Source organism: Rhopilema esculentum, unplaced genomic scaffold (assembly GCF_057945365.1).
Source record: "Rhopilema esculentum isolate cy_ngs unplaced genomic scaffold, ASM5794536v1 HiC_scaffold_34, whole genome shotgun sequence".
In the NCBI taxonomy this organism is placed as follows: domain Eukaryota; kingdom Metazoa; phylum Cnidaria; class Scyphozoa; order Rhizostomeae; family Rhizostomatidae; genus Rhopilema; species Rhopilema esculentum.
Window position 1 is genome coordinate 512,457 of NW_028300845.1, and position 23,402 is coordinate 535,858.

Sequence of the window (23,402 nt, forward strand, 5' to 3'; positions counted from 1 at the left end):
AAAAGTTAGCTTGTTAGAAAACCGTCAAATTGATTATTTAAACAAATTTTATTATTATTTTTTTGAAATCTTTTCCTTTGAAATTATGGTGAGGGGTAATTACCCTCACGCTGGAATAACGAAAAAATAATTGCCCATTCTTCGTTTTTGAATTCTTAAAAAGGCTCAAAAACGTTTTTGATATTTGAAGAAAATTTCTCAACTTCTAATTTGTTGATATCATGTCAATTGTAACATGTTTATTAATCAACTGCTCAAAATAACTAAATTTCTTTGTGACGACGTGGCATTGTCTCTGTCTGAAATATTTCCGTTGTAATATCATGATGAGGTTACCCTTGACCATGACTCGCGGGATGCGTGCGCATTAGGATCTGGGCTTAGCCCAGTGAATAACGGGGGGTATGCAGACGCAACTAACACCAACCCTAGCTGCCTGTGAACTTTTATGTACAAATAATGAGAGCATATAGTTTCAAAAAAGCCTAATTTTCGAATACATTGAGTTGATCGAGCATTGATGAAAATTTTTTCTTAATTTTGTTACTGTTTAATTCTTACATTCAAGAGAAATTGAAGAAAACGAGAGACCGAATTTACCATCCAATAATGACAATGCATATTCGACTGACGTCATTACTCCATGGTATCCACAATACAAACTTCCTAACGGATATAATTTTCTAGCAAGAAGTCTTGTTTTCGAAGTTTTATCCGAATTTTCAAAGAAAATGATAGTCAATTGTTTGGTGGTGCCTTTTTTTGAAAAATTCAAAATGAAGTTAGTGGGTAGGGGGCTGAAGCAATATATCCCAGAATTTTTTGCTTTTAAATAACTAAGACAATTTTTTCCCCAAAATCAAGTTTCTGACTTGAAAAATGGAAACTCAAAGATATTAACACTTCAAAACCATAAAGAAAAATGTTGGTGCGGTAGCACTTTTTTCCTTTAATTTCAGCTTATTAATCTGCAAACTTCAATTTAAATATACATTTTCACCTTTGTTGTCTTTCTACCACCTCATATGTTTTCTGCAAATGTTGTGTTACTTTTTCATGCCTGGACTCTGAAGTACATCAGTGTGCAAAAGGGTTTTTACCCCCCGGAATCCTGTACGTAGAAGTGCATGCTCGCCGTGAGCCTAACCTACCCAATGTGGCGGACGAAATACTTGAAAGGAAAGGGAGGCGTGTGAATAATATCCAGCTTCAGTTCAGGTGAAATAGTTATGGATACGATTTGGAGAAAGCCTTATGGATAATACAGGTTTATTCGCATCAAAGTACTTCGTGAAATGCCTACTCTTTCTTGAAAGGCAGCTTCGAAAAAGGAGGCACAAGTTGTCAATGGCGAACCCGGTCGACAAACTGCACCTGAGAGAATCTGCTTTTCAAACATCTTCAAGTAATGAACCACTTTTATTTGGGTCAGTTGGAAGTGGGCAAAGTAATGCGCAAGTATTACAGGATAGAGGGGATATGTATACCGAAGCGAAGGTTGCTAATGGTCCTGAGGGAAGTAGGCCTAAGAAGAGCCTTTTCGAAATTACCAATGTTGAGAATACGGACAACAGAGGGGACAGTGTCGGTAATGAAATTGAAGATTTAGAATTGGACGAAACTTTGTCAGAGATCCATGAAGTGTCGAGTCCAACGGAGTTGACAGACACAAGTCGTCTTTCCTTGACTCCCGAAGAATCGGTTGGGGACATTGGGGAAAGGATCCCTGCCGCTAATGCAAACGGAAGTGAAGCAACACAAATTCAATCTAGCAGTGTAAGCCAAACATCTAGATTTAAAATTGTAAAAGTTGCCAGGGCTGAACCTTATAAAAGAGGTAGATGGGCATGTCAGGAATTTATGTCGGAAAGTAAATTAGATCGAAATGTATCTGAACCCAGAATATCTTTAGGAGGAAACAACTCTATAAACCCTCAGGTATCTGAAAGTAGAGAGCATTTTAGTCAAAGTCTTGTCTTCAGTAAGCAAGAAAACATAAAACAAGGAACGGACCAATATGTACCTGTAGAACTTAGTCAAAATGGAAGTCATAACAAAGTATCGAAAAATCCGAATCCTGAAAGTGTGCTGGATAACAGAGAAGAACTAAGTGGCCTAGCTACTGGCCCAGGAGCTGTTCTAGCTGAGTTGGAGACACGTGCTGACACTCTCAGGGAATTTGCCCAAAGGTAAGTTTCCTCTACCATTTTTCAAATCGTATATATCTGTATTTGTGAACCATGCTATTTATGGTTACATTATCTGTTTAATTTCAATTCCAGCAAGTTTAATTCCAGCAAGTTATCTGGTCTAAAAAAGAAAATTATTACTCTCTCCAACACCCTGACAAATTCTTCTTAAAAGCAACAAAAACATGCTCATCAAACATTGTTTATATGTTGTTCACAGAAGGTATGCAACACACTAGTTGGTAAACAGGTTCAAGCAATTTTTAACTCAGTACCTTTCAATGGTGAAAAGACCTGTTTTGATATGTGTTTCAGAAGAGAGGGAACTTAAACATTTTCAAGGGCAATATCTTTACATCCCCTCTGCAACCCTGGAAATGAACTACAGATATTTTTTATAAGAAATTAAGGTCCGGTGCTGGTAGGTAGTTTCTTATATTTTCTGGCCATTTTGCTATCAAAAGTTTCTTATATGTTTTTTAAGTTTCTTAGGTAATGAATTTTTTAAACATGCTTCCAAGGTAAAGTAAATAGTTCACTCACATTCATCAGAGATAAACTAACAAAGTGATCAAGGAATTTTGTTTTCCTAGAATGACTAACTCTGTTGAGATCTGTAACAGTCAAGTTCATTGAACTTCATCAATGTCAAGTTGAAGTCAAAACAAATTTTTAAATGGAAACTCCTAGAGTGTGAAATTTACTGAGAATGAATGCAAACTGCATATGGAGTGTAGTGTTGCAATATACAGCAATGTTCAATGTCAAGACTGTTTCAATTGTCAACTTGGAAAATTAAAACTGCAAATTATAAAGATTTCTTAGCTTTTTTCAGTTTGGGTAGGGTTGTTTCTTAACTTTGTAAAAAATTGAACCTACCATTTCTAATAACCTGTTTCTTATAAAAAATGAGCGTATTTATATGTAATTACAATTGATGAAGTATCATTGTTTATTGCTTGATGCCATATAAACAGACCTGTCTTCTGAGTATGGCAGATGCACAAATAAGGTCAGTGTAGTGCTGCACACCAAAAAATTACATTGCACAGTGTACATCAAATTTACCATATCTGTTATGTAAAATATCTGTTTGAATTCCATTTGAATGTCACAAAGATATTTTCATGTAGAAATTGTGCAAAAATTGGTTGTGCTTACCTGATATCTTTCAGAGAACTGACATACACTGCATACAAGTCACTTTATGTTGTAAGACAATCTAACTCAGAACTCTGAGTTTCAGATTTGATGCAACCATCATACCTCTTTTGAGCATTTGTAAAATGCATTGTTTAGAAACTCTTGTTGTAACCCTCATGCTTAATTTTCAGTTGGGTTAATGCACAAGTTTCAGTAGGTCTTAAATTTTTCAGGAAATCTATTTGACCAATGTTGCATGCCTAGTTTTAGTTTGCCATTAAAATCAACACCATTGACTTACAAATATTTATCATGGTTATGTCTGTTTCATTGATGGATGACACATTGTGATGCAATGAAAATCTTCACTTGAAATTCATTCCATGCAAATTCCATGTTTTTTATTGAATATGGAAGGTTGTATGAATCACATTTTACATATTAACTCAAGAAAACCCATAATTTTCCAGTATACATTTTCTGGCCTGATTTCTACCTCAACAAGGTAGGAATTGAGATTATAATTCCTTGGGAAGCTGGGTGTCAAATATATGCAAAATACTATTGATTTCTAAGTAGAAACAGCACCCTTCATGCCAAAATTGTCCATAAAAAATAAGAATAGGACATGTTTAGGGCTCAAAAGTAGCTACTGTGATAAATAATCAGAAGTAATTTTGACCCTGTCAGTATATATGTCAGTCCTTTATAAAATAATGGAAAAAATAGCTCCTATATGAAACTAGCCTGTGCTACTTTTTTGAGTAACCTTGAGCTTCAGTGATCAACTCTCACTTCAAAACACCATTCCTGCAAGGGTCGATAGCTTCATTTTAATGTGAAGTGGCTTGATCACCCATGCAGCATAACTACTTGAAGTTTATTTGAAGATAGTATTCATCAATGAACATATAATTTTTGCCAATTTAAGCTTAAAATGATAAAAACAGTAAGGTTGGTGAAGAATGCTCTTTAGACCAGACTAATTTTGAGGTAGTTACCACCTGAAAACAGGTACTTCAGAACTTCATCTTGTGTAAACTCACATCAAATGGGGTTCAAATACTCTTCTTTCTGAACTTTGGCGATGTTCCTATCCATTTTTTCAACATCTGTGAAGGATGAAGTGACTTGTGCATAGCTGATGCATTGGTCAAATTGGCCAACAATCTGTGCTTTTGGCCTGTTCTGCTCGATTTAATGTCCATGTCGATACTGTAGACCTATCTGATGCAAAACCCTATTTACGAATGGCCTTGACTGCATTATAAGTTGAGGACGTCCATCAACACATCTCACGCATAGTTATGTTACATTGAAATATACATAAAACCATTTTGATAGCCAGCATAAGAAATTCTATAATTTAAAAGGAACCAACCATTGAAGTTGTTAAAACACTCATAACAGCATTTTTGGGATTTATTGCAACAAAGAGTCAATGCCTCCTTATAATGTCAGGGTAAATGGTGATCAGGTGACCCGTTTGAATTACAAAAAGGGAACGTTTTCAACTGAATGTACTCAAAAATGGTCTTACTTGCTGTTTTGAACTGTAACTTATGTTGTATCCAAAATGGAAATTTCCCATTTTCTCTTCGGCAGAGGCATTACCTCTGAGTGCTAACTTTTCACCCCAGTTTTCCCCCCTTAGGTCCCAGCAGATCGCCGTTCACCATCTCTTTTCTGAACCCCTACATTGGTGGGTACTTTAAAAGAACCACAGCAATTTATCCGCTTTCAGGTGGTACCTACCTCAAAATTAACCTCGTCTACTTCCTTTATTCCATGATGAAAAACTTCTAAGGAAATTTTTACAGGAAAATCTTTAGCTCAGAATCAAGACCAGTTTGTCAAAGAAAAGTTCTTAAAGAGGCAGCCTGTCTTATCTTACAGATATATTGAAATACAAGAGGGTGTCAAAAGGCTTGCAAGGATGAAGAAAATGTTTTTTCCTTATGCATTTACCTATATTTGTTATTGTGCTGTATTGGACAAGGAATATTTCCATCAGAAAAAAATTGATTATGGCTGTTATTGTTGTACTTTTCTTTACTTCACTAAAATTCTTTCATCGATTTTTCCATCTTTTTCAACTTTGCTTTTAGAAAGCTCCAACCAAACATTTCAAAGAGCCAGTTGTTCCTTTTTATGTATATTTTAGTCAGAGGTGTATTTTGTTTGCGTCCCTTGACTTGCTAGCCAAGAAATGAAAATTAATGGATATGCAGAACCACAGTTTATAATTGCTTAATGCAGCAACATTTAAACATGTTCTCTTCAAGTTGCTCTTTGCTTTAAGAAGTCTAGGAAGCCCTAGACCTCTGACGTTTCATTGTTACCCATATTCTCTTTTGAGAAGCCCATATCTCTGTTTGATTTTCTTTATCTTTGTCAGATATATAAGGGTGTTCATAAAATTTGAGGTTGAAACTAGTGGTTAGTATTTGGTATGTATACAAATGATAATATTTTACTTAAAAAAAGATCACTTTGTTTAGCTGCAGAATTGTTAGTATAGACCTTCTGCATCAACTTATCTTTTCAAGCTTTAATCGAAAAAGTTGCTGGTGGCATTAGTGTTGTTTATTCTTTGATCCTAACAACTTTCTGTGAGACCATTTAAGAGATACCTGCTTTTTACACCCTTTTTTCCAATATTTTTCCTCTGGAATCTTACCTGGAAAATTATTTCTGAAGTACAGCCTATCAATTTCTGCCCATATTCTGCATTCGTTCTCTTCATTTGCAATAAAGTAATTAAATTTCTGCATTGAAATGCTATGGCATTTGTGTTATTTTTTAATTATATTTTATAACATTTGCACTCATTGTAGCCTGATCTTAGAGGCAAGGGCTGCAGCTGACCAGACCAGTGAAAAACCAGATGCTTCCAGACTTTGTTGACAACTTATTGATCTTGCGAATTGTCTGCAACGATGTAAACATGGCCTTCAACTGTCTCTTGTTGTAGAATGAATCATATTTTATAAGGATCTTCTGTTCAGTCCTGTTTTATTGATTCATCTTATCTATTGCATTGTCACTAGAACTTGACAAAGTCATGTTTTTTCAGGCCCACATCATGTTTTGGCATTCCTGTACCTTTTTTTAAAGGCAATCTGTCACGACGTTGATTATCTAAGGACAAAGGGAATTTTTTATTGTTTCCAGTCCCCCTTTAATTTACCGCATTGTAAAAAATATGACGGAGCGCTGGAATCGTGTTTAGACTATTGTTCCAGCTATTGTTCTCGTTAACCAATCCACAACGAGACAGATTGCCTTTAAGCACAGATTTTCTCCATGATATGAGATGTTATGTTGTTTAAGCAATGATAAGTTGCATCTGGATACCTGTGACGAAGATAAAATAATATCTATTATATCGCTGAAATTAATTTGATTTTATTCAGTGAATGATATCCTTGAAATACAAGCCCTTGGATGCAAGATAAGATGCTTTTTATCGCGGAGATTTTACATTCGATACGAATTCCTTTTTATGAATCTGAATTCCGATTTGTAAAGCTGGAACTCTGTTTATAAGCTAAGATTTATAATCTAAGATTCTTGATTCCAATTGGTTATTCAACCTTTGACGGGCCATTCCACTCGTTTCCCCTGCGAATCCTTGTTGTAAATCGCCCCTCATATTGGTTAAGTATATGTGAAGACAGCCTCCAACACGGGCTTTCAAGATAAGCGTATTTGCTAGAGCAGATTTGTTGATGACTACATTACATTTATTTCTTGAAATTGCCTTTTCCATGTCATATTGCATGCACATCGAAAAGGTTGGGTAGTTCAAACTGTCAGAAATGAAACTTTATCAAACAACGACTTCTCTTATAAAAGGTTGGCGATCCTTCTTGCTTTCCCTATTATCATATACATGGCCATCTTATACATATCATATATATTATCATAATAGTTTTGCGATCATTATTTAATCTTTACTCTTCCTCTGATAATGGATATGATGAAATCTTTTCATAAACGCTGACAACTTTTATCTACAAACTTTTCTTGCTTTCTGTCTTTGTACACCACTTATCTTATTGAAGATAACGTGACGCCCCACGTTTCTTTTGGTGGGTTCTTTCAAAAGACCAGTCTAATTCTAGTAAAAAGTCTTTCATTTTTCTTGGTTGCTTGGAGTGTTCCCGCAGCGAGTCTCATTTTTTTCGATAGCCAAACTTCATTCTGGAGACTGATCTCCACGCTACCACCCGAAGAACCCACTGACCAGCCAGCAGATGGCTCGGATATAGCCCGGCAGTTTTCGACAAATACAAAGCCTTTGGGCAGCTCAGGCTCTACGGGCCCACTGTTGTTGAACATATTCGTATGCAAGCTCATTCAACTTGTTGCACAAACATGATGGGGCCAAAAGGAAGCATGTTGAAACCGGCATGCGACCTGTTCCAATTTTCATTTTGCAACCTACAATAACCTGCGACTGATTTAGGGTCAAGATGCCATTTTCAGGTGAAGTTGGATTAGGTTGCACTTCACTGGACGATGAGAATACCATTTGATTCATGTGCTGTTTCTTACTGCATCTTGAAAGAAAAGTTAAAATGGCGAAGTCGGTTTAGTCTAAATAGTCATCCGAGGCAGAACACAAGCTGGTTGAAAAAGAGGCAAAGCACACCTTGAGAGATTCATATGCCTCATAATGCAAAATCAGATGATTATAAAAACAGGAACCATGTGCACAAAATTTTTGTAGCATGTTGTATCCTTCAATACTAACTTTCTGAGAAGGGATTAAAAGCTCCTAATTGATTACGTCATGCGATCCAATGCTTCACCAACAATCCCCAGTTTTTCACTGCGTTCGTCTATCTATACCGTCCCTTAAACAGCAAAATCAAAAACATTGAAGCTGCTGCTAAATAGCCAGCGCATGCCTACATTTTGTTTGACTTTCCACTAGATCCCAAGGCTAGTAATTTGAAGCAACCTTTTCACGTCAGTCCTCCGAATTTCGCCTTGCAAACAAAGTAAAGAATGCAGTGACCGCGAAACATATTACATATTGGGGGAGGGGGGTGGTAAGTGTTTTTTGGGGGTATAAGAATGCTAAAAATTAAGTGTTAGCTCCTATGTTTTGATCCCACCTGTGGTCTAGGCACGTAGTCCATGTTACAATAGCTTTTCCACGTTTTATTGATTTTAAGGCTCTCATCTGTGATAAACCTCTTTTGGTATGTAACTCTGATACAAAGATCTAAGTGTGTATAAAATTCAGTTACATTAAAAGACTATTTGACCTTCACCAGCATGTACTTAAGTTAAATCAAGCAAAATTCTGCATCCTTGTTTTGTCAAAAGAATTTACTTCTTATTAGACACACCCAGATTAATTGTATTAACATAAGTAATCAACTTGAGCCAGATTCTAATACCTTCCCAGCTGAAGATAAGGATTTTTTTCTCAAATAGCCGTAACTTATCTTGCAGAAGAATTGGTCTTTGCCTGCTATAAGTAAAGTAGTGAGCGAAACTTGGATTTATACTGCATTATGAAGAGATCCCGCCCGATAGACTGTTTAAGTACGATCGGGCCAAAGGTACTGACACTTGCATGCGTAACCACTGTTCTCTGTAGTGATTGAACTGCGAACGGCTAGATTGGAGCGAGCCAGAGAGGTGATCGCATTTGTCTCGAGAAGTCGTATGTTGCGATCTTTTTGTCTTTTATTTTTGTTTCCTTTTATTTTGCAAAAGTTATAGAACTAACGATGTGTCAAGCTTCTCCTAACAATTAAGTTTGAGTTTGATTATTTTAAAACGAGCACGCAGAAACAGTATTTTGCAACATGAATGGATTTGTTTACTCTTCTGGAGAAAAGAATTTACCTTCGTAGGTCAATTTTATTTTTGCGCATTATTTTGTGTTGTTTCTTGTCGTTCTATAACCCGTAGACTGATTTACATGCTTAACATATATTCACATATGAAAGTATCCTAGCACGCACTTTGGCCAATCAATTGTTAGGCCAACTTTGATCCTAGTAGTTCCTCCTGATGGAATCGGTTTAGTTGGTCCTGAAGTTATCACATGCTCTTTGTCGTTTAGAACGCCTAGTAAGCGTTTCTTAATGACCTTGAAAGCGAATTGCTATATCATTTATTGATGTTTTTGCCAATTTTTATTTATTTATTTATTCATTTATTCATTTATTCATTTATTCATTTATTTATTTATTTATTTATTTATTTGCATTCCAATTATTTTCAAATCCCATCCTCAACCGCACGATTTCACATCCAGTAGAATCATCCGTTTCTAAAACACCCGTCCAGGGCGACACTCCAAGATGTTTTGGATAGCTTCGTATCAAAGTGCTAAGCAGCCCCAGCCGTATTCCTTTGGCTGCCAGGCAATTTGAACTGCGTCACTCTAGTATCAAGGTCTTCAGAGGGGGGATTATCAACGAGGTGTTTGATTTTGCATACAATTTTGCATCAACGAGATGTTTGTTTTTTTCCAACTCTTAAGTGCTACATCTTCCTCTATAAAAGATTTTTCTTGTTTGCTATGAATCTGCAGTTTTTTACATTTGAACTGCAAAAAGAGTTTTCTTCAATTTATGTTAACAAACAATGGAATACCATTACACAACGTAGTGAAGAACGATATATGAAAAAGCTTTTGCCGGTTGACACACACTCTAGTTGCAAGTTTGAATTTCACGCTTAACTTGAACATCAGATAACAATGATAAACGACATATGTATATTTTTTCTGATTAAAGGTTTCTTTCAAAGTCTCTCATTTTGTTTCAGCAATCAAAAAAGAGGAGCGTCTGCAACCGCACCATTGTCTATCCAAGAAGCATTGGTAAGAAACACTCTTGAGCTTGCTTTTAATTAACGTGAACAACACTGTGACGTGGAACTGTCGCATCATAAGTTGCATTTTGTTGCAAGGGTGTCCCTGTCCTTTGCAGCGAGTTAGCCTATCTCGTGTCCAGGGGGAGAGACAAAAAAGGCAATAATTGCTTTAAGAACAGGCCTCTCGTATGATTCGGGTCAGCTGATACTGCAACATGTTCATTTAGCCTTCTCCCTTTCAAGCACTTCCCCTCTGTATTAAGCCCCCCTCTCTATTAAGCCCTATCACCGATCTTTTACAAGAACTACTATCAAGGAGAACTAAAGAACTTGAAGGCCGCTATAATATTTGCTGCGTTTTTTGACAAACCTTCAATGTGTTATAAAACCGAAGCGTTCTTCTTTATGTCGACCTCTAACGTCTCAATCAGCTTTTGATTTTAGCAAAATGCCGTTTATATTCCTGGACTAGTTTATTTTCAAGCCTCCCTGAAAGATGTGGCTGTCTCTCTTTTACCTATTGCTCGTCTTACCCTCTAGAACCTCAAGTTAATACACGTGACAAAAGTATTAGGACGATTGCCTCTAAGCTAATTGAAAGACCATGATGTTATTGTTTTGGAAATTTTTGTCATAATTGCAGCATAACTAGGTTCATTGTCCTACTTAAAAATAAATGGTCTTTGAAAATAATCATTACTTGTTTCTGTACTTGCCTGGGGGCTTTCCACAAATAATTGGACAAAATACTCAGCATTGATTGACTTCGCTCATAACGCCAGCTTGCCGACGCCATTAGGCCCAAGCAGTTGTGGCCTACCATTCTTTGACTTTTAGTCGGCCTTGTTAACTTATTGTACTTGTAAATAATATGCGTTGTAGACTTGCTGCAACCAAACTTTATTGCAGTTTCAGCAAACAAATGACACGCTAAAACCAATTTTTTTTATTGCTGCGCGTTCTCTTTCTGGTCGTTTTTGTATTTTCGGCATTGAAAATAAAACATTGATATTTTCCATTTCTCTTTGACATTTTATGATCTTTCTTTCATAGAAAGGAAGGAAATAAATTGAATTTGTTAGGAATTGCATTTTTGCTGACGCCACTTCTAGAATCCCGCCAAAACAGTTGGATTTGTTCAATCAGTGTTAGAATGCTAGTTTTGGAGTCGCCATTTTGTTATACATCGTTCTAATACTTTTGTCACGTAAGTGTATATCCTGCCGGATGCCAAAAAGCCGGAGTATAGCATGTCATTTGCAGCATGACAATGCATGAGTACTACCGCTATTTCTGGAAGCTATTTGATTGCCTAACGAATTAAAAACTCTTCCGAAATCTAAGCGTTTTTTGTTCCTTGCAGCCTATCTACTATTCTCCTTGTGCTAATAAATGTTCTACCCGACTCTACGTCCTGAAGCTTTTTTAACAGTTTTTGCATTGAAGAGACTGACTTTGTTTTTAATTTCAGACGCAAATCACAACCATCCAATCGACTCTTGAAAGTGTTGTGGAGACATTGAAGGATGTAGAGACACTAAAAGAGACTGTATCAACATGGACTGACGAAAATCAACGGCTGAAAGAAGAAAACGAGCGTCTAAAGCGGTTGTTACAGCAAGATAAGGATAGTGAAACCAAAGATTCATCATAGCATAGGTGAATGTCAAGCGCAACAAAATTGTAAACAAATATCAGCATTGTATTATTGTGGGTGGCGATGTATTTAACTCAGTTATGTAAACGCTGAAATTGAAACTAGAGTCAGTGTACCGTTTCATATAGCCCACATATTGTAATATGGTACCTAAGCATTCCTGACTGGTTTGCTCCAATGCGGCATGGGAACTTGTCGCAATGCCAATTACACACGAAGACCTGTGTCTCAATGGTTAATCTAGTATTTTGTCCGTTTATGATTCATTGGTCAGGTCTATAATATTTCAAAAAGGCCTTGGGAAATTTTATTGCTATTATCAAGCATTTCTGTTGGTTTTACAACTTTTTAACCTTTTTTGAAATGCTTGATGATCCAAATTAAGACAAAAACTATTTCAGTCCACGTTATTATTTCTGCCATGAGACATGAAACCAAATCTTTCTTGGGGTCATTTGTTTCATTCAGACATTTTATCTGATGTCAGTTTTAGGCATCATTTCTATTTTAGACATCGCCATATTTCTATTCAAGAATCAGCACGAGATTGTTTTGCCAAGCAAACCAGTCAGTGAACTGTCAGCCTCGTACGCAGGTCTGTTCGTTGATTGCCGTGCTTTCGTGTTTATCGCTGTCTCTGTAAATTTTCTTGCCTGAATGCATTCATTCTCGAGTTTGGATGATAGATTTTCAACAGAGATTTAAGATGTAGAATCATAGTGGAATTACATTTTGAATTTAACTGCTAGTTGTAGCCAAGTATTTTGAAGCACAATTTTTGAAATTTAATTTAATTCTGTCTTTCTCTGTTTGCCTACAAATAACCGTTTGTTTTTCGAAAAGTATTCGTTAATTACCCTTAAAAGTGATATTTTGTTGCACCATGTTCAGTTTATGTGAATTTGATTTAAAACGCTTATAATCCGAAACACGCAGTTTAAAATCTCTAATTTGACCAGAATTCCAATTTTATTTTCTCTGAAATGCTGTAAAGATACGCCTTACCATAAGATCATCAACGAGTGTTCATCCACTTGCTAACTGTGTTTCATTCACAAAGAAACATGAACTTCATAAAATGGCATAACTACCAGTCTCCAAACCACTACATTTAACCTCATTTCCAAACTGCCTTAATTGGCTTTACTTCTACGTTTTCTTCGCAAAATTTCATTTTATAACGTGACGTCCGCCCCCCCCCCCTCCCCGTCTAGATGTCAATCATTCTTTATTCCCCGCTCATACTAGCGCGTAAAACTGCGCTTAAATGGGAGGAGTGACTCTCAGACCCCATAAAAGGGTTTCGTTTTGAATTATATTCCCTGGAGGCCTTTGTTTTAGTGGTCTGATGTCTCGAGGTATTTGCTGGCGTTTCCTTACCGTATAATGGTTAACTGCATAATTATTGTTCATTTCTCGGTCGTATGAATTATATATATAAATATATATAAATTTGTTGTTAATCCTGTTTATAAGCCGTCACTGGTTTGTTTTCCAAGCAAGAATTGATGAAACTGATTGTTTTATCAATAAACTATCCATTCATTCGTCGGCATATATGTCTGTGAAAATAGTGTTTTTATACCCACAACTGTAGGCCATGTTCATTAGGCATGATTTAGGTAAGCCATTTCCAGTCTGCCAACGCAGTGCATGCGATAATTCCAACGCTTCTCTATGATAATTTTTTGACATCTTGAATTTATTTTTCTTCATCTTGTTTGCTGTTTTCTTAAAGTGTTGGGTCTGGGACTTTCAAGTGCATTGAGATGTTCAGGGGCCGGCCTGCTGAGGGGGTGCAGGGGGGTTACCCCATGACCTGAGCTGTAAGGTACTCCAAATCACTGTTCTGATGGCCTTATCTCAGAATCAATCGTTTTTTTGCCCCAGGCTCCAGAAAAGCCACCAGCAAGACTGTTTAGGGGTACAACAACGGGACTGGAGGGCTCCTTGACCGCCTATCATGTTCATGCTTGCTGTCATGCAAGTCTCCAAAGAGAATCGATGAACTTGAGTTCACTATCTGTTATTTTGCTAATGATAATTTTAATTCCATTCAATTTACATTGAAGCTTGGCTGTATCAATGGACATAGTTGTATGGAATGTCTGGTAACAAAGATCAGTTTCAGAATGATTAGATGTTTATTTGTAGATGTATATTTGTTTATTCCCTTTTTTAGACACTTTGGATGTTTTCCAAATAAAGGGAAGTATGTAAACCTGTTGCCCGTGGCAGAAAAATATTCAGCCCTTCCCTGGTCAATGTGCAAAAACTTTAAACCCCCAAAAAGCAATTAAAAGATGTGGCCTGGATTCAATAACATCAATACTTTCAAATGCATTGAGCCACTTTTCTGGTATCTGCAGGATTTGAGTTCACCTACACACATTGCAGATAGTGGCGGTTCTAGGGACTGTGGGGCCTCTTTTCGCTACCATAAGCACAAGCCCTGGGGCCCTGAACCCCCCCCCCCTCTTAAAACTGCCACTGATTGCAGATGATGTATAATAGATAATTGGCAATCAACCTTTTTCTCAAAGCCCTTCCAAAGGGCACCACCATGAAAATCCTAATTTTTGACAAAAGAAGGTAAAAGAACACTATGAAATACCGCTAAAACAAATTAGTTACATATGTTGCAAATAGAAAGAACCAAAAGACCTATATTCCACAGTTGTATATATACCTTAGTTTATTCAGCACTAGCTAACACCTTAATTCTGGTTTTTTGAATTTCAAGGTTTATCTGTTTGACCGGTTTCATATTCATATTTCATTTTGCTTTTAAAATCTAAATTTGTTTTGTCAACCTGATTTCAGTTTACTTCCCTGGTAGCATCAATTTCTGCAGAGATGAGCAGCAAGAAGTCCCTCAAAAATGAACTCTTTGTGATATCCTTGTTGCATAAATGTCAGTCTTAACATGTTAAATCAAATGTATTTTGCAAATATTTTTCTACTTTCCCTTTCCAAATGTTACTATGACAGAAGAACAAAAACAAAAAGGTGTCTACCCTACCCGAAAGGAAACTCTGTTCTGGTCTATTATTACCTTGTAGGACACATTATGGCACCATCAGTTCAAATAACAAATAAATCAAACTCCATGGTATTTAACTAGACGGTTTTATAAAGGTCAAAATGTCTATGTATTTCAATAAAGCATAAAAACCCCTATCATTCCTTTCTCTTTCAAATACCACCTTTTACAGTGCTAGGCATTAATTCAAATTGCATAATTAGTGGCCTTTTTTTCAAAATATCAAGGAAGGCTGACACTAAAGACATAATTTCACCACCAATGATGGTTACTCTAAGGTTTTGCAGCATACAAACAAATGCCCTTTTGGTGTTTGATGTTTTTAGCAATCTACTTGATCGCTAATTCACAGTACCACAATTAATCAAATTGCAAACTAATTGCTCCCTCGACAAAATATAATACATTGATTACAATAATCAAAGTCAAATTTGACGTTCATCAGTTTTGATAGAATTTTGATAGAAAATTTTTGAAATTCGTAATTTGAAATTCATAATTGTCTTTATGGTTTTCTCAATCTAGCAGCCTGCAACAAACTTGTAGAGAGAGTGCACCAGATCAGATCAGGTCTTTAAATCCATATTGTCCACATTTCTTGCCAGCAAGTTGACAGCCAAAGACTAAAGCTTCACCTACTGAGCTGCCTGTAGACATGGAAAAGATAATTCCAGCTATGAATGTATCCCCTGCACCAAGTGTATCAATGACATTCACAGGAGGAAAAGAGTCAGAGTGAAAGGTGTTCCCAAACTCATCAATTGCAGATGCCCCACTTTCACCCCACGGGCAAATCACAGTCAAATCATGATTCAATGAAAGTTTATTTTTAGCATTCAGAATGGCATCCTTTGCGTCGCTGAAACCTAATCGTTTTGCAAAATCTTTGCTTATAAATAAAACATCTGCAGCTTCTGCAATACCAGATGAAATAAGAAAATCATGTCTTTGCGGCTTTTCAAACTCGATTGATATCTTAAAACTCAACCCTCGATCCTTTCTAATTCTTACTGCCTCGTGAACCATGTCTTTTAAATGGGGGAAACCCCTCCCCTCAAAATGCACCCAACTGTACCCAGATGCGAAGTCAATCATTTTAAAGTGTTCGAGGGTCAACTCAGGCATGTCATTCCTTCCATGGAGAATAGTTCTCGAACCTGTAGATTTTGAAACTATACAACAAGATGTTGGGAATCCACTACTTTTAAGAGCGACACAGTGCTTGGTAACCACATTGCTATTATCTAGGGAGTTTTTTGCGAAATCGGACATTGCATTGTCCACAGCGAAAGCACTGAACAGATGGGCCTCGAGGCCTAACTGAGCCAGCACCTCAGATGTATTGGCTGCATTTCCACCTTTCTGCCAATATTGGTTCAGCACTCGAACATCCTCGTCCTCTTCTGGGAAAGTCTGACAAATGTTTACTATATCTAATGTCGTTAACCCAAAAACCAAAGCAGCCTTCATGCTCCCTCCTGTTCTTGTAGCTGCTGCCATGATTGTCACACTAACGGACACGAGGCTGCCACTCCCCCAAAACAAAAACCATAGAACAGGGTGGGCGAAGCCACGAGGCAAGGACCATTCTCCTTCTTTTCTGAAGTGTCAAATTTTCTGGGCAAAGTTAGAAAGAAAAGTTGTCTGACTTGCATTTCAATATTCTTTTATAATCTTTCCTTATCATTGTCGTTACCGTTCAAATTTTCATTTCTGTCAAGTCTTACAACTTTTCATTTCAGTACCAGTGGTTACTACGACTGCTTACCCACTCACTGAGGCTCTGGCACCCAGGCTAACGATTTTTGTGTAAGTCTTGCGTAGTTTCCGTGATTTTCATGTCTTGCTATGCGTTTTTATCATTTGTTTGTTTAAATTAAGCAATATAAAGTATTTCGACCTCGTCATAATGAAATTCACCAGAGCGAACTTTCTGGCGCGCTTATCGTTTTTCTATGACCTCAACCTGCTTCAATTTTCAGTTATTAACCGACAAACTGTCAATTGGTTACAAAAGAAGAAAACATCAGCTGACGAAGGAAAGTAAACTGCTAGAAATAAAATTTTGAATGTTTTGAAATACCAAGAATCGGCAGATTTGTTCTCTGAAAGTATTGTCGGGAAAGCTTCGAAGCCTGAGTTTATTGACGACCCTGTACGGCCAAGAAAGAGAAGAACTATGAGACATAGTGATAAGAAAAAGCTCGAAAACATTGCCCCGGATTTTCCTTCGATCAGAATCAGGGGCGGTCTGGCCCGGGTGGTAAAGTGGCGATCGCCACCCGGGCCCTGTGTACAAAAAATTTACGGGCCTTTCCGCGTTGGAGAAAATTTTTAACTTAATGTCAAATACTTAATGCCCTAGACTGATTATATTGCGATTTAAGTCCAGTACATGCGCTTCAAACCACCCAAACCCTGGTTTCCGTTATTTCAGCCATGTGTTCAATCTTACGTGTACCCTGGGTCCCAGAGCCACAAAATTTCGAGCGCGTAAACAGAATGCCAAGCAGAGAAGCGAATGAGCGCACTCTTATCTTCTATTTCCGCTCTCTAATTTATGTGGCTCTGAGGCCCAGGGTATCTGACTGTCAGAGACAGTGCTGTGGGAACGAAATCCATATTGAAGGGGGGGGGCGGCTGCTCATTGTTTTTATTTCCACTTAGTACACTGTTATACAAGACATAAGGCTTAGGCTGCAATTATTGGGAGGGGGCTTCAGTAAATGAAAATAACGTAAAATTCAAAACAGGAAATTCAGAAGAGAGATGACATCACTATCATCTGGTTACAGAGATCTGTATCAGGAAGAGCCTTTTTTCAAGATTTCAAGTTCATAGAATGTCAGAATTACTGGCATTTGCAAATTGCTACCAGCAGATCCTGAAAACAGATTATCTCAAGGAACAAGCTCCTAGAGAAGAAACATATGGAGAGAAAAACTGTGACTTTCAAGGTGGGGAATCACAAAGAGAGAAAGGACCCCAAAGTCGAAATCGACACCCTTTATCAAAAGGGTAAAAGCTTGCCAACTGTGCATACCCTGCGCATTCATTGGCCAATTTGCTGATTCATTTGCACTTCTTTGAAAAGAGTTGAAACTCTGAGACTTTAAATAAGTTTTGATCTTGATTCTTAACTCTACATGGGATTTTAAAGCCTGTTTACACGAGATGAAAAGGTATGGATCCAATTGGGTCCGAATTTACGAATTAAAGTCGATATACTGTTGCTGTTTAGCGTATTGCTTTATTATCAATTTTTATTGAATCAATCGTATTCTAAGCCACATTTTTAGTGGGTGTGGCTCAATTTTTCCCGCCACGCCCTAAACCGGGCACTTGAGTTTTCTAGCCACCCTGCAATTTTGACGCCAGACCGCCCCTGGTTTTGAAGCTGCTTATATCTTGGCCAAAGAGCTGGATCTCTCTCAGCCCGTCTCTTAATACGGTCTCTCTCGCACATCAAATTCTTGAAGCTTGAGGAAATCCATGGTACATGTGCATGCCCCGTCTTAGCGGTCTTTTTTTCAACAGGGCATGCACATCCAAGACAACGAGAAAGAGATCGTAGAAATTGCTAGCCATCCTATTAGGGTCATCCGATCTACATGACATAGCCATCTCCCAGTCAATATTTCGCAAGTCGTTAAGGAAAGAGTCACGGTCATAATTTTTCAAACTGCGTGACTCTGTCTTAAATTTCACGTCATTGACATGAACTCTAACGTTTAATTTTCTGATACCGTATGTCATATAGTGGTCTGTAATACCGATTTTTACGACCGATACATTACAGAGGTTGTTGGGTCTGTTTGAAGAAAGGTGATATATTAACTAAAAAGTTCTATTAGGCTCTTTATCTTTCTTTAAGTGAGCTTCTGCTAGATGCCCAGAGCATCATAGGGCAACTGATAAATTATTACTGAATGTTTTATCTTCGACAAGATCAAATTACGAAATTTACAGCAATGCTGACATTTACAGGAGATGTTTTGTTTTTGGTTCTGGGAATTTCGATTTGTTTTAAGTTTTGATAAGAGAGTCTTTCCGATGGTTATACAAAAATCACAATACATGAACTCTATATCAAAGTGACGAGGAAAATTCACATTTTATGAACAAAGCAGGAATCTGGGATAGCCGCAAAAAGACATTTTCACAAATCCAAAGATTCAATACTGCACATTTTGGAAATCAATACTGTACGTTTTTAAATTAATACTGAACAAAGTTTGTAATACTGCACACTGAAATAGGCCCTGGAAAGAGCATTATCATTCAAGAAAAGAACATGCACAAATTACATAACAAAATATAGGCAATATTGGAAAAATCCTCTTTCCCCTAAATTATCATCTAATTTACATCATTTATTGATCATTATGACCGTAAAAATTTGTGTGAACCCCCTCCCTCCATCTTTGATTAGGTAATATGTGAACGTTCCCATACCCAAGTGCCAACGCATCGATAATCTTATCCAGATACAACCATTCTGAATGGAAAGAGCATAGGATTGTACTCAGTTAATGCTTCAAAAGTGGGACCCTCTCAGCTATTCGATATCAGGCATTTGAAATAATTCGCATTAGTCATAAGTGAAGAAACTAATTTGCGTTAGTCATAAGTCTTGGTTAATCATAGGTCTTGGGCGTTTTTGAAGATATCGGAAAACTGTTCAATAAATTGTACAATTATGAGGAATTGGCAAAAAACTGGTGGAAATTTGATAAATCATTGCAACAGTTTTTCTCAATTTAATGGTAAAGCTAACTAAGCTATAAAATCTATGACGCCGAAACAATAACCACGGCGAACTTTTTATGTAAACGTTCTTTCGAGTGGTCAATTGATGGTTGTAATCAATTTTAGTTCTGTAACGTTCATAACGTTCGGCAGCAAACCTTTCAAAATTATTCAAGAAAGAATCAGAGTTGGCAGTTGACTCAATCCGGGCTGACTTACAATTGCGTTTGGAAACCAAGTTTAGACCCACTTTCCATTTAGAATACAAATTGAAGAGAGTTTACCCTGGGTGAACTCAACACAGGTTGAACCCGGGTAGCTTTTTGTAGTGTAAACCGGGCTTTCGATTGGAAATAATTTCACTTGCTTTCATTATTAAGCGTCGGACGAAGAGTTCAAGTGAATTTTGTTCCACTTTTCCGAGCTATTTTGAACACTATTTCTTCCTTCTACTCATATTGTAGTTTTCTAAATGTATTATCAGTCATTCTATCAGTTCAATTTTGCGTAGACAGAAAATGCTCAATGCATTCTAAACAACAGGTTACACCATTCAATCTTTTCCTGTCTTGGGTACAGTGAAATTTTAGCTGTAGGTCAGCGCTGTGAGTTTCTACGATCGCAGTAGCTGCCAAAAAAATTCACCATATCTTTAAAACGCGTTCAGATTTGTAAGAGTTATTAGTTTCTATAGACTAAACACCGAAGCAACGAATATCGTAGAGAAATCAGTTTTGTTGATTTTCTTGATTACTTAAATAAAACGTGAATTGAAACTATGGACAAAAATTTGCATAAAAAGAAGCATAAATAAAGGATATTCCTGGGAATTCGGAGCCTGGAGAAATCCTGAACTAGGCAGACATAAGAAGGTACCTTTCAGAGTTGTTTAATGTTCGCAACTTTTTAAAAATATAATTTCCGCAACTTTAGATCTACAAAATTTTTCTGTAAAAAAGAAATTATGCTCTTTTCCTTTGCTCTACATTTCAAATGAATGTATAGTGAAGGTCGGGGGGGGGGGGGGGAAGTGTGAGAAGTGTCTTCATTGGCAATATAATAGAGGGGTTCAGAGAGATGGTGACACAGGGGGACAGGGGGCCTAAAAATCTTTAAATTATAGGTGACATCATTTATGTATGACCCCTGTCATGAATGTCAAATGTCTTGTCTACACTATACTATCGAACTTTGTTTCAGCCTGGGTAGGGGGTAGAGTGAGCCCAAGTAATATTTTCTGTAGTGCGAATACAAAGTTACCTAGCCAAGGTTGATCTGGGCTGACTTTACCCGGGCTGACTTTACCCGGGCTGACTTTACCCGGGCTGACTTTACCCGGGCTGACTTTACCCGGGCTGACTTTACCCGGGCTGACTTTACCCGGGCTGACTTTACCCGGGCTGACTCGGCCCGGGCTGACTCGGCCCGGGCTGACTTTACCCGGGCTGACTTTACCCGGGCTGACTTTACCCGGGCTGACTCGGCCCGGGCTGACTCGGCCCGGGCTGACTCGGCCCGGGCTGACTCGGCCCGGGCTGACTCGGCCCGGGCTGACTCGGCCCGGGCTGACTCGGCCCGGGCTGACTCGGCCCGGGCTGACTCGGCCCGGGCTGAATCGGCCCGGGCTGACTCGGCCCGGGCTGACTCGGCCCGGGCTGACTCGGCCCGGGCTGACTCGGCCCGGGCTGACTCGGCCCGGGCTGACTCGGCCCGGGCTGACTCGGCCCGGGCTGACTCGGCCCGGGCTGACTCGGCCCGGGCTGACTCGGCCCGGGCTGACTCGGCCCGGGCTGACTCGGCCCGGGCTGACTCGGCCCGGGCTGACTCGGCCCGGGCTGACTCGGCCCGGGCTGACTCGGCCCGGGCTGACTCGGCCCGGGCTGACTCGGCCCGGGCTGACTCGGCCCGGGCTGACTCGGCCCGGGCTGACTCGGCCCGGGCTGACTCGGCCCGGGCTGACTCGGCCCGGGCTGACTCGGCCCGGGCTGACTCGGCCCGGGCTGACTCGGCCCGGGCTGACTCGGCCCGGGCTGACTCGGCCCGGGCTGACTCGGCCCGGGCTGACTCGGCCCGGGCTGACTCGGCCCGGGCTGACTCGGCCCGGGCTGACTCGGCCCGGGCTGACTCGGCCCGGGCTGACTCGGCCCGGGCTGACTCGGCCCGGGCTGACTCGGCCCGGGCTGACTCGGCCCGGGCTGACTCGGCCCGGGCTGACTCGGCCCGGGCTGACTCGGCCCGGGCTGACTCGGCCCGGGCTGACTCGGCCCGGGCTGACTCGGCCCGGGCTGACTCGGCCCGGGCTGACTCGGCCCGGGCTGACTCGGCCCGGGCTGACTCGGCCCGGGCTGACTCGGCCCGGGCTGACTCGGCCCGGGCTGACTCGGCCCGGGCTGACTCGGCCCGGGCTGACTTTACCCGGGCTGACTTTACCCGGGCTGACTTTACCCGGGCTGACTTTACCCGGGCTGACTCGGCCCGGGCTGACTCGGCCCGGGCTGACTCGGCCCGGGCTGACTCGGCCCGGGCTGACTCGGCCCGGGCTGACTCGGCCCGGGCTGACTCGGCCCGGGCTGACTCGGCCCGGGCTGACTCGGCCCGGGCTGACTCGGCCCGGGCTGACTCGGCCCGGGCTGACTCGGCCCGGGCTGACTCGGCCCGGGCTGACTCGGCCCGGGCTGACTCGGCCCGGGCTGACTCGGCCCGGGCTGACTCGGCCCGGGCTGACTCGGCCCGGGCTGACTCGGCCCGGGCTGACTCGGCCCGGGCTGACTCGGCCCGGGCTGACTCGGCCCGGGCTGACTCGGCCCGGGCTGACTCGGCCCGGGCTGACTCGGCCCGGGCTGACTCGGCCCGGGCTGACTCGGCCCGGGCTGACTCGGCCCGGGCTGACTCGGCCCGGGCTGACTCGGCCCGGGCTGACTCGGCCCGGGCTGACTCGGCCCGGGCTGACTCGGCCCGGGCTGACTCGGCCCGGGCTGACTCGGCCCGGGCTGACTCGGCCCGGGCTGACTCGGCCCGGGCTGACTCGGCCCGGGCTGACTCGGCCCGGGCTGACTCGGCCCGGGCTGACTCGGCCCGGGCTGACTCGGCCCGGGCTGACTCGGCCCGGGCTGACTCGGCCCGGGCTGACTCGGCCCGGGCTGACTCGGCCCGGGCTGACTCGGCCCGGGCTGACTCGGCCCGGGCTGACTCGGCCCGGGCTGACTCGGCCCGGGCTGACTCGGCCCGGGCTGACTCGGCCCGGGCTGACTCGGCCCGGGCTGACTCGGCCCGGGCTGACTCGGCCCGGGCTGACTCGGCCCGGGCTGACTCGGCCCGGGCTGACTCGGCCCGGGCTGACTCGGCCCGGGCTGACTCGGCCCGGGCTGACTCGGCCCGGGCTGACTCGGCCCTGACTCTATTGGTTTTAAACAATGTATTGTAAACGCGAAAGAGGGTTGAGCCCGGTTAGCTTTTCTACTGCGCATGCGTAATAAGGTTGCGAATTGAAAAAGGTGTCAATTTTTTCTTCATCTTTTAGCACAGCTTGTGCTTTCTGTTAGACTCTAAGGTTACGGTAGACGTTTTCTGGATGAAACCATTTTTCGATTTCTTCAACCCTAGAGCCGAACTTTTAAAGCACACAATTATAACTATGTTTGAAACTAGCAGAAGTTTTGAAAATGCAAAGAATTAAATGTAAAGGGAAGTTTCCATAACTTCTTTATCAAAACTAGTAGTTGAGGTCTGAAAATCTCTTGACCTGTTAAGCTGATGATCGTTGCTTTGCGGTTGT

The 23,402-nt window shown here is 40.8% G+C and overlaps 2 protein-coding genes across 2 annotated transcripts; one reads left to right on the forward strand and one right to left on the reverse strand.

Moving 5' to 3' along the window:
* Positions 1–1,108: 1,108 nt before the first annotated feature.
* LOC148957297 (uncharacterized) lies at positions 1,109–13,540 on the forward strand. The gene is made up of 3 exons (XM_089115509.1): positions 1,109–2,189; positions 10,131–10,185; positions 11,650–13,540. Exons 1-3 carry the CDS (start codon positions 1,255–1,257, stop codon positions 11,830–11,832), a joined length of 1,173 nt encoding a protein of 390 aa, XP_088971635.1. The 5' UTR covers positions 1,109–1,254; the 3' UTR covers positions 11,833–13,540.
* Positions 13,541–13,689: 149 nt separating this feature from the next.
* On the reverse strand, positions 13,690–16,393 carry LOC135684380 (ketohexokinase). Its single transcript, XM_065199924.2, has one exon. The coding sequence runs from the start codon at positions 16,376–16,378 to the stop codon at positions 15,440–15,442; it is 939 nt and encodes a 312-aa protein (XP_065055996.2). The 5' UTR covers positions 16,379–16,393; the 3' UTR covers positions 13,690–15,439.
* Positions 16,394–23,402: the final 7,009 nt, after the last annotated feature.

Excerpts from the sequence above, each read along its gene's own strand:
- LOC148957297 (XM_089115509.1), top strand. The coding sequence starts at position 1,255 with ATGGATAATACAGGTTTATTCGCATCAAAGTACTTCGTGAAATGCCTA. Across the intron at positions 2,190-10,130 it reads CTCAGGGAATTTGCCCAAAG|CAATCAAAAAAGAGGAGCGT; the intron begins GTAAGTTTCCTC and ends ATTTTGTTTCAG. Across the intron at positions 10,186-11,649 it reads TGTCTATCCAAGAAGCATTG|ACGCAAATCACAACCATCCA; the intron begins GTAAGAAACACT and ends TTTTAATTTCAG.
- LOC135684380 (XM_065199924.2), bottom strand. The coding sequence starts at position 16,378 with ATGGCAGCAGCTACAAGAACAGGAGGGAGCATGAAGGCTGCTTTGGTT.